Source organism: Dendropsophus ebraccatus, chromosome 9, assembly GCF_027789765.1.
Source record: "Dendropsophus ebraccatus isolate aDenEbr1 chromosome 9, aDenEbr1.pat, whole genome shotgun sequence".
Lineage (NCBI taxonomy): Eukaryota > Metazoa > Chordata > Amphibia > Anura > Hylidae > Dendropsophus > Dendropsophus ebraccatus.
Window position 1 is genome coordinate 34283572 of NC_091462.1, and position 14728 is coordinate 34298299.

The 14728-nt window shown below is 41.1% G+C and overlaps 1 protein-coding gene across 4 annotated transcripts in view; it reads left to right on the top strand.

The window, feature by feature from the left end:
* The window catches only part of MAP3K20 (mitogen-activated protein kinase kinase kinase 20), a 150710-nt gene that overhangs the window by 56562 nt on the left and 79420 nt on the right, over positions 1-14728 (top strand). For all 4 annotated transcript variants that reach the window (XM_069982942.1, XM_069982944.1, XM_069982943.1 and 1 more), the window contains exons 4-7: positions 5405-5506; positions 13108-13173; positions 14436-14464; positions 14565-14702. In XM_069982942.1, the coding sequence (XP_069839043.1) occupies positions 5405-5506; positions 13108-13173; positions 14436-14464; positions 14565-14702 (335 nt within the window). The remainder of the gene's footprint in view (positions 1-5404; positions 5507-13107; positions 13174-14435; positions 14465-14564; positions 14703-14728) is intronic.

Genomic DNA, 14728 nt, shown 5'->3' on the forward strand with positions numbered 1-14728 from the left:
TGTGTTCTTTCCTTCATTTCTGTGCACAGTTTTCAAACCAGATGATGTAATAAACACAGCAACCAAAAACTTTCCGTGCACGTGCTTGAGAAAGGCTTCGAGGGGAAGCAGAAACGTTGCACATGAACTGGCTTTTTGATATGAAATAAACACTTTGGATTTTTTCACTACTTTGGAAGTGCTGCAAAGGGGAGGTGTGGATTCAACCTCCGGTTGCTGGCAGTCCATTAAAGTGAATGTACCATCACGTACATTCGCTTTAACATGACCCACGGATAGATCGGCGTCAGTGCCGCGGTCAATTTTTTAAACCGTGGCTTGGTTCCCGTGTGGCGCCGTTCTGTTCACGGGTACCGGGCCGGGGCTGAAGCACTGGAGGCAGACTGGGCCGCCACCAGTGGGAGGAATCCCCCGCCCCTCTATGACATGGCTCCATTGATTCTAATGGAGCCGCGTCATAGAGCGGCGTACACGGGAACCGGGCCGTGGTTCAAAAAATGGACTGCGGCATTGGTGCCCCTGCACTGGCACCAATCTATGCGTGGGTCATGTGAAAGCAAACTCACCTGATGGTACATTCGCTTTAAGATTCACAACAGAGTGCACTCTAGTCACCGTGGAGGAGATTTAACAAACCGGTGTAAAGTAGAACAGGCTCAGTTGCCCCTAGCAACCAATCAGATTCCGCCTTTCATTTTTCAAAGAGTCTGTGAGGAATGGAAGGTGGAATCTGATTGGTTGCTAGGGGCAACTGAGGCAGTTCTACTTTACACCAGTTTGATAAATCTTACCCAGTTTATCCGTCCATACCGTGTCTATCACCTATCAATATATTCTTCATTTTCATCCATATATAAATTCATCTGTATCATACAAAGTAGAAAGTCACTTGATATATCATCATTGCAATTCAAAGGTCTTTTCCTTTATCTCTTATCTCTCCCCGGAGCCAACTTCCAGGTTAATATTAGTTTACAGATAGGCCGCAGTGTGATCTGCACAGGAGTGATTAACAGTAAGTAAACATTGCTGGGGATCTAATCAGGAAAATTGTCAGCTGCTCTGTCACTGTACCCAGATTAGTCCTTCCCTTGCTGTAGTAAATGTCCATGGGTAGATATTTCAAGGAATAGTAGGATCTGACATCACGTAATAATGTTCTCTGAGGCTTGTATACTCAAACTATTTAGGAAAGCATAGTCAATAATAAAGAATACCTTTCTTACCGATACTATATCAATTACCACTTGTTCCCATAGTGCCCATTGCTGAAAAAGCTGTGACAAGTCCGGATGTGATGTCTGTATAAATTAGAGGCTTATATTTTTTCATGGTTGCTGTTTTTTCAGACAACTTCCCACCATGTGATAGCCTATGTGGTTTCTAAATCACTTGATTTACCAAAAATGACCCCTAACCACAACAAAAAGCTTAAATAAAAAAAAAACTTCCTTGCAATCTGCTGTTCATTGCCTTTTGTTAGGCTCAGTCCATCTCTAGTAACAGAGTGAATAGGGGTGGGGCTTAGCTACTATGTGCTTGCTATGTGCAGGTGAGATCGAGATCTTTACTTTTCTTTGAAAGAAAATAAATGCTTCCCTATCATCTCTTACCATCCATTCTGGGCAGATGTCCTTTTTGTTTTTACAGTGCTGCCTCCTGAATGTAATCACAGTGCTGCCTTCTGAATGTAATCACAGTGCTGCCTCCTGAATGTACTCACAGTGCTGCCTCCTGAATGTAATCACAGTGCTGTCTCCTGAATGTAATCACTGCTGCCCTCTGAATGTAATCACAGTGCTGCCCTCTGAATGTAATCACAGTGCTGCCTTCTGAATGTAATCACAGTGCTGCCTCCTGAATGTAATCACAGTGCTGCCTCCTGAATGTAATCACAGTGCTGCCTTCTCAATGTAATCACAGTGCTGCCTCCTGAATGTAATCACAGTGCTGCCTCCTGAATGTAATCACAGTGCTGCCACCTGAATGTAATCACAGTGCTGTCTCCTGAATGTAATCACAGTGCTGCCTCCTGAATGTAATCACAGTGCTGCCTCGTGAATGTAATCACAGTGCTGCCTCCTGAATGTAATCACAGTGCTGCCTTCTGAATGTAATCACAGTGCTGTCTCCTAAATGTAATCCCTCCCTCCCTATAGTCTGCAAGTTTGTAATCATTATCAGAGGCAGTTAATTTCTTACTGTAACCATTTCCATGATTTGCTGCTGCTCTTTCTTTCACTTCTGCTCACATAGTATTTTTCAGAGCACCTTGTATAACCTCTTCTCCCTCCACAGGTCATCCATAGCAGTGTACTATATTTAATCCCCCCAAGCATGAATCTAGTGCACTTTCTATGGATTTTCTACAGCTGCAAATCTGAATTTCTGAACCAAAATATGTAGAAAACAAACAATGTTTTTACACAGTTTGGGATTTTGCAGAATATGCAAAAACTTCAGATTTATTGCAAATTTGAAATCCCCATTGAAGTTAATGGGGGACAATCAATAGTATAAACTGACCTGCTGTGGATTTCACATCTGCTTCACAGGTCACGAGCAGATTCTTTACTACAAATCCCATCCACTTTGCTGCTACTGTGGTATCCTGCAGATTTTCTGCCATTGAAATCATTGTAGAAAATCTTCAATGTATCCCTTGATGACACAGTCATATGAAAAAAAAACCATCCATCTAAATACTCAACAATTGTGACCAAGTGATCCCTGTCAGGCCCTGCATTGATAAAAGCTGTGACAGCTGGACAGTCTAGACAAGCTACAGACACCAAGGATGTACTGAAGGATTTCTAGTAGTTGGAACGGACAAGCTCTCTAATGGACCTGCTGTAATGATTATATTGGGCAACTACACAATCTGCTATTCTCTTTAATTGTTATTATTAATGGGACCTGTTCTCCAATAACCTGTCAGGCTTATATGGTACAAAGTAGGGATAAGCGTGGCTGCCCGGATGCTGCAGAGTATTATTAATACCATTACTTATAACCTTTACGGGCATGTCTTTGAACACTATGGCTGAAATACCAGAGCTTAGACCTAGCTTGGCATTCTATCAAAGCCCATAATCTTAGCATCAGATGATGCCAGCCTAGTATTCTAGATGCAATGTTCTAGGTGTTTGAAGTTGGGGAACGGCATGAAAAGTTTTATTTTCTGGCTCTTTGTTGGAATGGGAGGAAGCTGCAAGTGACCCCAAGAAGAGAGGTCACAGCCTGTTGTTACTGTCATGGGGAATGCAGGAGCTTTTCTTCATGTTGTCACGTCTCTTACCAATGAGAAAGCATATGTGGATTATGATCTTCACATTTCGAGAGGGATAACTAGCGCTAGCTGGGACCCCCATCAATTGGGAGAATAGAAGTGAATGGAGATACAGTGCCTTTGCCCCCTCCATACAAAGTTGAACCGGCCTTTCTGCCCACTTGGCAAGAGTTGCATAGACTGGCAAAAAGTCATAAAATTTGTCAGCAAAACTGGAATTTGTGCAAAAATGTTAGACTTCTTGCCAGTTCGCACCAGGTGCAGCCCTTAGTGGACTCCGTAATCCTCGAAGGGGTTGTCATTCCAGTGGTGTTTATTCCCTTTGCTGAGCACTTCTGGGGGGTTGGGAGGGTAATTTTCCATGGATGGCCTCAGTATCTGATTGGTGGGGGCCAACACTTTCCAGCAGGTAGCTGAGCCATGGTGCCCACTTACATAGTGAATGGGACCCTAAGCTGACGGCTCAGTACAGTGTGTACTGGCAGCTTGTTTATTAGTTTCTTACAATGATGTTATAATAAGTTAGGGATCATCCCAGAAGGGAGCCGCGGGGGGGGGGGGGGATTTCTTACTGTACATGTGTTTAGTTTATTAGCAGCCTTTAGAACTAGCCATATTTTTGTAGGTTCTGAAAATAATGTCCTGTTTTTCTGAACCCCTGATGGCTGTGATAGGGCTGGACGTCTCTGGGACTGGTCCAGAATATACAGTGTATCAGATTTACAGATTGTGGTTCATTGCATTACTGAAAACTTGGCAACTGATCATAGAAGACAAGTTCTCATATATGAGATGTCAAAGAAAGGAACAAAATGAGAATTCCAGAAACTTATCTCCAATTTCATCGTGAAGCCAATGTATCTCCTATTGTAAATAGTTTTCTGTCAACCAGGCAGTATAAGGTTAGGTATGTGCATTGCTGTGTAGATGGACAGGGAACACGGTGATCACCATGTATCTTATCCATTAAAGCATTGATCAAATATCAACAGAATAGATGGTCAGTGGTGGCCAACAACTGGGGCACCAGCCTTTAGAACTTCCTTTTCCGCAGTAAGGAGGAGCTGTATATAGTAGTGGCTAGATGTGCGCTCGGGGAGAGAAGCACTTAGCTGAGCACTTCTCCCTATTCATCCTAGTAATTGGTAAGGGTAGGTTCTCTCGTGTCTGTTCTAATAGTAACATGCATTAGAATAGACATCAGGGGAAGACTAACACTGCTGCATATGTAACTGTGCTGGAATCAGGGTTTGGGCAGTCCTGCAGTTCCTGACACAGCCACTGGTGGCAGCAGAAGAGCTATATTGCCCCTTACTGCTGCCATTCAATGTATAGATGAAAAAAGAATGTTTTACATTTTCTTTACTAAAGTTAGAAAACTTTTTGAGAGAATGAATGACTTTTATTTGCCAGAATACCCTTTAGGGTGTGTTCAAATGTACAGGATCTGCAGCAGATTTGATGGCGCAGGATTTGATTTGCTTTGAATCTGCAACTTGAATTCTGCGCCATCAAATCTGCTGCGGATCCTGTACGTGTGAACTCACCCTTAAAGGAGAAGCCCAGCGAAAATCACCAATATACACTTATTATGTGAAATGCTTATAAAGTGCTTTTTTCCCTGCACTTACCACTGCATCAAGGCTTCACTTCCTGGATAAAATGGCGATGTCACGACCCGACTCCCAGAGCTGTGCGGGCTGTGGCTGCTGGAGAGGATGATGGCAGGGGGACACTGAGGGACACAGGGCACTGGAGGGACACTGAGCATCCCTCTGCCATCATCCTCTCCAGCAGCCACAGCCCGCACAGCTCTGGGAGTCGGGTCGTGACATCACTATGTTATCCAGGAATTGAAGCCTTGATGCAGTAGTAAGTGCAGGGAAAAACACTTTATAAGCATTTCCCATAATAAGTGTATGATGGTGATTTGTATAACTTTTGGGGGGCAATACAATACTTTAATAAAATTTTTCACTGGACTTCTCCTTTAAGGCCTCATTTAACTGGACTTAAGCAATAAAATCACTGTGACTGAAAAGAAGATGGAGTTGCTGAGAATCTGTTCTTTCTGTATTCTGTATTTTTACTGATATGCCCTCATGTTTTTTTTAGAATATGCTGCTGGCGGATCACTATATGACTACATCAATAGCAACAGAAGTGAAGACATGGACATGGAACACATTATGGCTTGGGCAACTGATGTAGCTAAAGGTAAGAGGTAAAACAGTGTTTGGGGTTGCTTGTGTGTAAATTCAGAACATTAGTCAATGTATGCATTAATTATTTGATTGTTTTCTTATATGATCATGTGAGAAGGGCAGTGTCCCATTTTATTATCTATTTTTTTTTTTTTTTTAAAGAATCCTGAAATCTTGCATTTTCCATTCTGGCCACCAAGCCTAAAACTAAGTTGAGACACAGTGCCCTACTCATCACAGACAAAAGTGCAGTGATAGAGGACACCAGTATATAGATAACAGAGCTACGCACAATTACTGCTGCTACAAATCAGCATTCCTCTACTTGTACATGAACCTCTATAAAGGTCACTGAGCATGCCCTGAAGCCTTTCTCATTCATCTGAATGGGACAGGTCTTGCCTATGGATGCCCATGGCACCTGATGTAAAGCATATCCCTTAATGCTGTTGAAACAGCTCAGGCAAGATGGCGGTTCCCATAATGATGTCCAGAAAAAATGAAATATTACAAATTTTAATTTTTTTTATTACTATTATTGTTTCAAATGTTTCATACTATGGTGCAACAAACATTTCCTCTGTGTGTCTTTATTTAAAATTTTGTTTACTTTCATTTCTGTAACCTCTATAGTGGTTGCAATGAGCTGTATATTCTCCTCTCTACACTTACACACAGCCTATATGATTATCCACTGCAGACTGCCTTATATCTGCTCTCCTCTCTTTCTCCAGACCCCCCTCCGCTGTTATTTGTTTCACTGAGACTTATCGTTCACTTGGTAGCAGCTAAATGGTAGAGAATTTCTAAAAAAGACTTTTTCTAAATAATTTCTAAAGATGACTTTTTTTTTTTAAAGTCACTTCATTATGCATTCAGGAAACAAATGTACAAAATAATTGGAGCTGCAGTCTTCACAATCTTTACGTTTAAAATCTTTTGTTTCTTAACTTATAATTTTTCAGGATCTTAGAAAAAACTAGATGAAAAATTATTGTAAATCACTATGTAGGAATTTGTGGTCTCACATCAAGTCATGGGCTGATGTAATTTAAAGTTTTACTGCTTAATTATTATTAATCAAGGTATCCAAGGGGGCATGAGCCTTCACTGTGATTAGACACCAGTGTTTTTCTATGTGATTATTACTAGGATAAAATCAGCCGTACTTCCTGAATAAATTTAGATTAGAAAAGAATCTTCATTGTGTCCTGTCTCCTTGTACCACTTAAGAAAACTCATACCTAAATAATCTCAATTATTTTTATTAGATAAATTCTGTCACTTATCCTATACCGTCATATAAGTAATGATACAATTCTTTTCGTCTGCAGCCGAACAAGGGATGCTAGTTTTTTTTTTTTTTTCCATTTTAGTGCATAAATCTGTATGCAGTAGGGCTCCCCCTAGTGATTGCTGTGGGCAGTCAGGTTATTATAATTTAAAAACATAAAAATTTATGATACAAGTGAATATTTTCACACTGTTTCCAGATGTAGAAATTCTGCAGAGGACACAGGTTAATTTTCTGCTGATCTATAAAATTTTTAACTGGAAAGCAGATGAGGGCAGGACTTACCGATATTTTTATAGCAAGGGTGGGAGACACTTGTCTTACCACCAGACATTAAGGGCCTTTTACACGGGCCGATTATTGGCCAGGAGCATTGCTAGAATCGGTCCATGTAAAAGTGCCAGCGATCAGCTGATCGGGTCTTTTGAGCAGACTTCAAATTTATCACTGTCGGCCGCATATCTTTCTGTGTAAACAGGGTTATGTGTGGCCGATAACAATAAAGGGTACCTTCCAGCACAATATATATTTATATATGTGCTGTCAGTTTCCAGATCACAAGTAGTGTATACTTACCATGAGCACTAGTTGTGATCCAGCATCTGGCTTCGCCAGGCCTCTGGTCAATGGGTGTATCTTCAGGCCCCACTTCCCTGGCTGTAAATTATTCTGTAGGAGGCAGGCCCTGACGATACAGCCAGCGGCCGGGGGACTGGAGAAGCCAGATGCCAGATCACAAGTAGGATGGATGGTAAGTATACATTGCTTGTGATCTGGAAACTGACAGCACAGATACTGTATTTACATATGTGTACTTTCAGTTTCAAGGGCTGAACAAACAATACAAAGATCATTTGTGCAGCCCGGCCACTTGATTTATTGTACCACATAAAGGCACTGTAAAAGAGCACTGAAGTCACTGATTGGCACCTGTTTGCAGCCAGCCATATCTGCTAATATCCGTGCTCTCGGTTTCCTATTTATCGTTATCAACCACTCATAAACCTGTTTACTCAAAAAGATGTGCGGCCGATAGCAACAAATTTTGAAGTCTGCTCAAATTACCTGATCTGCCAAGGATTGGGCGTTTGTTTGCTCCACAGCAGATCACTAGCGTTGCTTCTGGCTGATAATCGGCCTGTGTAAAAGGCCCTTTAGACTCTAAGGAAAAGGAAGAGAATATGACTGATTTCCTGGGACAAAATAATACAAAAATATTTCTTCTTATGTTTTCAGTTTCAATTGTAATATGAGAAAATAAAATTGTTCATGTTCAAGTTCCCCTGGGCGAAAAAAGACAAAAAATAGGCACTATACTAAGAAAAACTTTTCACGTGTCACAGGAACATGTCAAAAGTTTTGATTGATCAGGTTCTCTGCTGGCATCCCTACTGGTAAGGCGATCGAGCTAGAAGCACATTTCTCTTCCCAGCTTGCAGTCTATGGGGCTGCTAGGCGGACATGATTGACAGCAGGGACGTGAGGCGCTCTACAATACACTTATCTCTGCTCCCTGTGACACGTCAAAACTCTTTCATAATGGCAGCTTCACTTTAAGTTATTATTGGCATTGCCGTGTCCGAATTAAAATATCATATAAAAAGTATGTCCTGTGTGAATATCATTATAGAATTTTAAAAAAGCAATCCTAGAAAAAATGATAAAAAAAAGTATATTTACACCAATATAGTGCCAGTTAACATCAACAGGGAATAAAAAAAAGGCATATTTACAAAAACAAAAATCATGTGAATTGTGAATAGCTGTAATCATGGGACTGAGAAAGGGTAACATGTCTGTAAAAGCAGAAAATATATTTGTAGTTTCTCATTGCTTTATACAATTGTTTAAATGATACCATGTAGGATACTACTTGGCCTACAAATCCGAAGCCATTTTTCATTTTAAGAGCCATTACTTTATTATTTATAAAGTAATGGCTCTTACAATGAATAAACAAAAAAACTACAGTAGTCAGCCTAGTATCAGGGTAGTATCCTGAGAAGGGATGTAAATAGTGTTTTTGGGAACTGTATATTTACACACTATGGGGGAGATATAGCAAACATGGTGTAAAGTGAAACTGGTTCAGTTGCCACTAGCAACCAATCAGATTCCACTTTTTGGAAAATTAAAGGTGGAATCTGATTGGTTGCTAGCGGCAACTGAGCCAGTATCACTTTAAACCATGTTTGATAATTCTCCCCCTATGGTCACCCGTCGGTCTCCGGTAGATCCTGGTCCCGTGATGTCACTTCTGGCTCAGAACTACCTGCTCAGCCAGCCAGTAAATGAGGTGGGACACCACTGCAGTCACTTGGCAGGTAGTTCATGTCAGGTTGTGACGATACAGGAACTGGAAGAAAACTGAAGTGGTGCTTTGGCTGTAAGGACACGGGGGTGAGTAAGTGTAACTTTTTTATTATGTGCCCACCACCCCCTGCCCTCACTGTTTTTTGGCCAGCGTAGACCTTGAGTGATTTACAACACATTTCAGTGGTTTCAACCTCCATAACCTCAAGACTTCATTATGACTGCAGAGTATCGGATTTCTACAGCGGTGTAGTCTGAGAAACTTCCAACTGTGATACTTTCTTTTGGTTACCAGTATAAAAATATTTTTCCTGTGTGAAATTTTTTTCAGTCAAGGTTGAGACTACTAGACACTCTATTGTTTTAGCTTAGTGCTATTTCTGGTAGACGTTTGACAACAGAGAAAGCGCTTCTCTTTATATTGTATATCCGTGCCAATAGTTGAGCTTAGTTGATAGTGTTGCCCTTTGTCTGACTTTCCTAAAACAAACAAATGAAAGGCTTGTCCTTCCTCAATTTCCTGAAAAGAAAATGTCTGTATATATAGAAAGTGTGTGTATTCGAAGTCTTTTGTTCCTTCTCCATGGAAATACTACACACTCACCCAGCATACCAGACCATTCATTTGTCTGGTACCAGAAGAGTCATTACTGTTCTAGAAGCTTAGGTTTTTATTCAATATCCTAGTGGACAAGATACTAAATCGTGGATTTTGATGATGGGTCTTCTTGCCGCTGTATGCGGGAATTTGGAATTTCGTAGACATATTTCAGTGGTCCGACAGAATTCTTGGGAAGTGAAGCAGAAATAGAAGTCTCAGTAAAGTGTCCTATAGTCACCTCATTCTAGTTATTTAGTGATTCACCAATTACGTATACTACTTTTAGCATCTCAGGGCTGTATTGTAAGTGAGTGCCAGTCTGCTAGATTGGCGCTTGTTTACCAAGCCTACAGATGGCTCGATTATCGTCCAGCAAGGGCTGTCAATATAGCATTAGCGATTTCCCTGTAGCCCATGCTTTTTACATAAAAAAAATTAAGCTTATGCTTCCTATACTTTATATTCCCACTGGTGTCCTGCAGCCTTTTGCCTGGGTTCCCTGCTCAGCGCTGATGCTTCTGGCCCAGTCTCTTCAATGACAGGCTGCTCAGCCAATCACTGGTTGTAAGGGGACCAAGGGTGACCAGTTCCTGCTATAGGGCCCCAGTCCAATTTTCTACCTTCTGGTGATGAAAACATAAAGGGGTAGTCTAGATTCACAAAGTTTTTGATATGTGCCTTAACCAGGTAGAAAATAAAAAGGAAGTGATACTCACCTACCTCAGTCCCCTGCAGCTCCCATTATATTGGTACATTGCTGCTCTCTATATGGTCCTGCTTCTGAGACCAGTCTTCTCAGCGGGACCTGCCCACTTAGCCAGTCACAGACTGAGACGGACACAGTTGCATTCAGTGACTGAGTAGACAGACTTTGCCAAGATTCTCATCTTGGCTGCAGGAAGAACCAGTGAGCAGCAGTAAAGCAGAAGACACTGGAAGAGAAGCTGGTAGGTGAGTATCACCTTTTTTATGCTGTCCTTTGACACACATCAAAAATTATCAAAAATGATTTAATGGTCTCTAACCTTCCTGGTAACTTTTTAGGTTTCTGATTTTTTTCTGGCCATTGCCTATACTATGTATGGCATTTTCACTACTTTTACCTTGCCCAGGTAGCCTTACTGTAGCTGTAAAGGGCAGAAATGTCATTTTTAGCTTTTAGCTTCTTGGCAGCTTCTCAGTTATAAAGGTGGCTAATAGTTACAAGTTTGTGCTGGTTAAATCTGTGAACTCTTCTATGAATTTTTGAGATTCCTTAAGAAAAGTCTCCACCCGTTAATGAAATCTGCCTGGCAGGCATTTGTGTTTGTTTAAAGCTACCACTAGCTTGGATTCAGTGAGCGTTGTCTCTAGTAAAGGGCAACACATAAACAAATTGAGAAAGTAACTATAACTATAAAGTTTCTATATTGACTGCGGCATCCTTATCATTGGTCTCTTCCATGGTGTCATTTTTTTGTCTAGGATCTGTTATCCTTAATCTTGGACCCATTGGTGCTTTTACGTCTTTGATCCCTTGTCTTGATGCATCGTACACAGTAGTGTATGTGGAAATTGCTTTGTGACTAGGAAGGATCTAGTAATGTCTGGTTGGGAATTCCCCATGTGCTGTAAACCAAGTGTTGTACTGTTCTTACTTTGCCATGGCTGGAATTAATTCATTGAATTATTTAGTTATTGCAAAAGAAACCTGTGGTTGTATGTTACGTAACGCCAATCATAATTTAAATGGAGCTATCAGAGTTGTTAAGTATACCAGGAGCCATTATTCTATCTTTGCTGTTGTTTGCTGTTGTTTAAATGGGTTTCTCACTAAGCAGAGATAATAAAATACATAATATGAAGAAGTATAAATGCACATTTTTTTAAGGCAGAATAGCACACTGTACTGATCTTCTCACCTATTGACCCGATCACTTTCTGATTTTCTCTCCAAACTTGGGTTGTGTGTCCTGCATCATCTACACACACTTTCCCACAACCTATTTTCTTGTATGCAAAGTGGAGACTAACTGCCAACACTTGCTGGACTGAAACATGGAGAAAAATCCAACAGACTAAGATCACGATGCTACAGTTGGACTGAGCCTGCGTGACCACCTTAAGGGGAACCTGCCACCCAGCCCCCCCCAGTGCAGACTCATATACTTTCCGCTTCCATGAAGTCCCAAAGCCCGCCCCGTCGCCGTGAAATCCCCGTCCGAAGCTGCTTGCGCTCATCAGAGGTGAGTCCGGCGGCCATAGAGAATGACGTCTCCAGTCATTCTCTATGGACGTAGGACTCATCTCTGGTAAGCGCGCACGCGGCTTCGGACGGGGATTTCTCGGTGACGGGACGGGCTTTGGGACTTCGTGGAAGCGAAAAGTATATGGGTCTGCATCGGGGGGTCTATGTAGGGTAAATCAGTGTTGCACACCTCTAGTTTCTTGGTTGGTGCTCAGTGGGTTATGGTTCTTCAACCATGTACATCCATAAGAAGTAAAATCCACGGCACTCAAAATAATGCAGAAGTGATAGTTTATTTTACAGTGATACAAAAAGGTTGTATACTCCGACCAGTATGAAATATATAAATGGTAAGAATAGTAGAGATCGTGACTATAAAGCGAGCTTTCGGCCCATCCCGGGCCTTCCTCAGGCTAGTAGATCTCACTTGTAATACGTGCGTCTAAGATCACGGTGGACCGTGATCTTAGACGCACGTATTACAAGTGAGATCTACTAGCCTGAGGAAGGCCCGGGATGGGCCGAAAGCTCGCTTTATAGTCACGATCTCTACTATTCTTACCATTTATATATTTCATACTGGTCGGAGTATACAACCTTTTTGTATCACTGTAAAATAAACTATCACTTCTGCATTATTTTGATTGCCGTGGATTTTGCATCGGGGGGTCGGCCGGGCTTTGCTCCGACACAGGGGTGGGGGGGAGGGGGTGTGGTGACAGCTTCTCTTTAAGGGATTTCATAATATTGATGCAGACAGGCACTGGCTAGATGCTCCGCCCCATAGGCACGGCACTGGATATAAAACACTGTATTTGGTTTGCACAAGTGCTCCTGTAATGATAAAGCACTGTGGCATTGTAAGGGATGTGGTGGACTGCCAAAGCAGAACATCTTTGTACTGTTATGGTACATTAGTTGAGTAACATTTTTTTTAACTGTAGTAATTCCACCAAATGGAATATAACAGGTAAATACGTCTGTAATAACCCCAGTAATCTCTACTATATGCAGCTATTGTATTTAAGCTGGACTAAAGCAAATCCTATCACATTAGTCTTTACTCTTAGAGAAAGTCTGTAAGTGATCACTCAGGATTGTTCCCCGCTGTGTAGAAAGCTTATACTGAAATAATTATGATTTTATTTTGGTTCATAATGTTCTTTTCCCTGTGAACAGGAATGCATTACTTACACATGGAAGCCCCAATCCGCGTAATACACAGAGATCTCAAGTCGAGAAATGGTAAAGTATTCTAGTATTTTGTATGTGTGTTGTGACAGCGTTATACAACTGTAATAATAGAAAACAGCTTTTTATAGTTTTTATGGTATAACAACTAACAAATTCATTAATTTGGCGATTTACTGCAGATCTGTAATATATACCATTCATTATAAAGGATGTATAAGTGTTTCCTTGACGTCTGTAAATATGTACAGTCCTAGCAATGGGGAAATTTTTTTTGCCATGGGTCTCACCATAATTTTTTTGCAATACCAAATGTGTGGATATTTCTGCGGATTGTTTTAATGATTCAATGCAAATTGCTGAGGGTTTAATGGGGCACTGTAAGCACCATTAATTCTCAGTAGGTCCACCATGTTTGACATTACCCTTAGTCTGTATTGTGATGACTTGCTCTTTTCCATCAACCCCATTGCCTTTAAATGGAGAAATTTGCTATTATGTATGATTGGCCACCGCTTCATTGAATCATTGCTCACCATTGTCATGCACCAAGGAAGAACCGGAGATTCTAAACTCCTGTTCTAGTGATTGTGGTGCCCCAAGCAGTAGGGCATCTCCTTGGTCATACATCGTATCACCTATCAAGTCGTTTATGGGGAAAAAAAACACTTAAAGGGTACCTGTCATTGATATGTGAGAACACTCAAACCCTGACTGATCAGTAAAACAAGCGGGGAGAAGACCATATTATGGAACCCTCCTCTCCATGCAATATGCCTGTGACCTAGATGGACCCCATGGTTCCTTAGTGTAATATCAAAATTTAAAATATTACCAACTTATTTTTAAGCAATGATGAACAGTTAAAACAATTTTTCGCTAAATTTCACACAAATTAACATTTTGGTTGAAATCATCCATTTTTATCAACTTGAGAGTCCTGCCTTCAAGGGTCTTGGTATTTGTATCAAAGGTTTTGATCGGTATGAGTCTGGGTGTTGGGACCCCCAACAATCATTAGAACGAGTAGGGAGGGACAAGCACTTGGCTGAGCACTCTTCTCTCCACCTCTTCTCTTGCTGAAGGATACAGCTTCTTTAAAAAGTCCATGGAGCTCGCCTTCTGCCGCGAGGAGAGAGAAGCATTCAGTGGAGCACTTTTCTTGTGATCGCTGGCGGTTTCAGCACCCAGACCCAACCTGATGAAAATTGTTGCCATGTATTTTTTTTTTTAAATGACAGTAGCTCTTTGTTTATTTATTTGATGGACTTTTCTTTTGTATATGGTGCTGAAATCTTTCTCTTGTTTTTTTCCAGTTGTGATAACCTTCGATGGAGTACTGAAGGTAAGATGACAAGCATGGCTTGGATGTAGATGTTTGACAGAATCTCCTTTTTGTTAAAATAAAGATTCTCTTCTAAATAAACTTTTTATTTATTATCTAGATTTGTGACTTTGGTGCCTCAAGGTTCCATTCCCATACAACTCATATGTCCCTTGTAGGGACGTTTCCTTGGATGGCACCAGAAGTAATCCAGAGTCTTCCAGTGTCTGAGACGTGTGACACATACTCGTATGGTGTGGTAAGTAACATTTATACTTCAGTCCA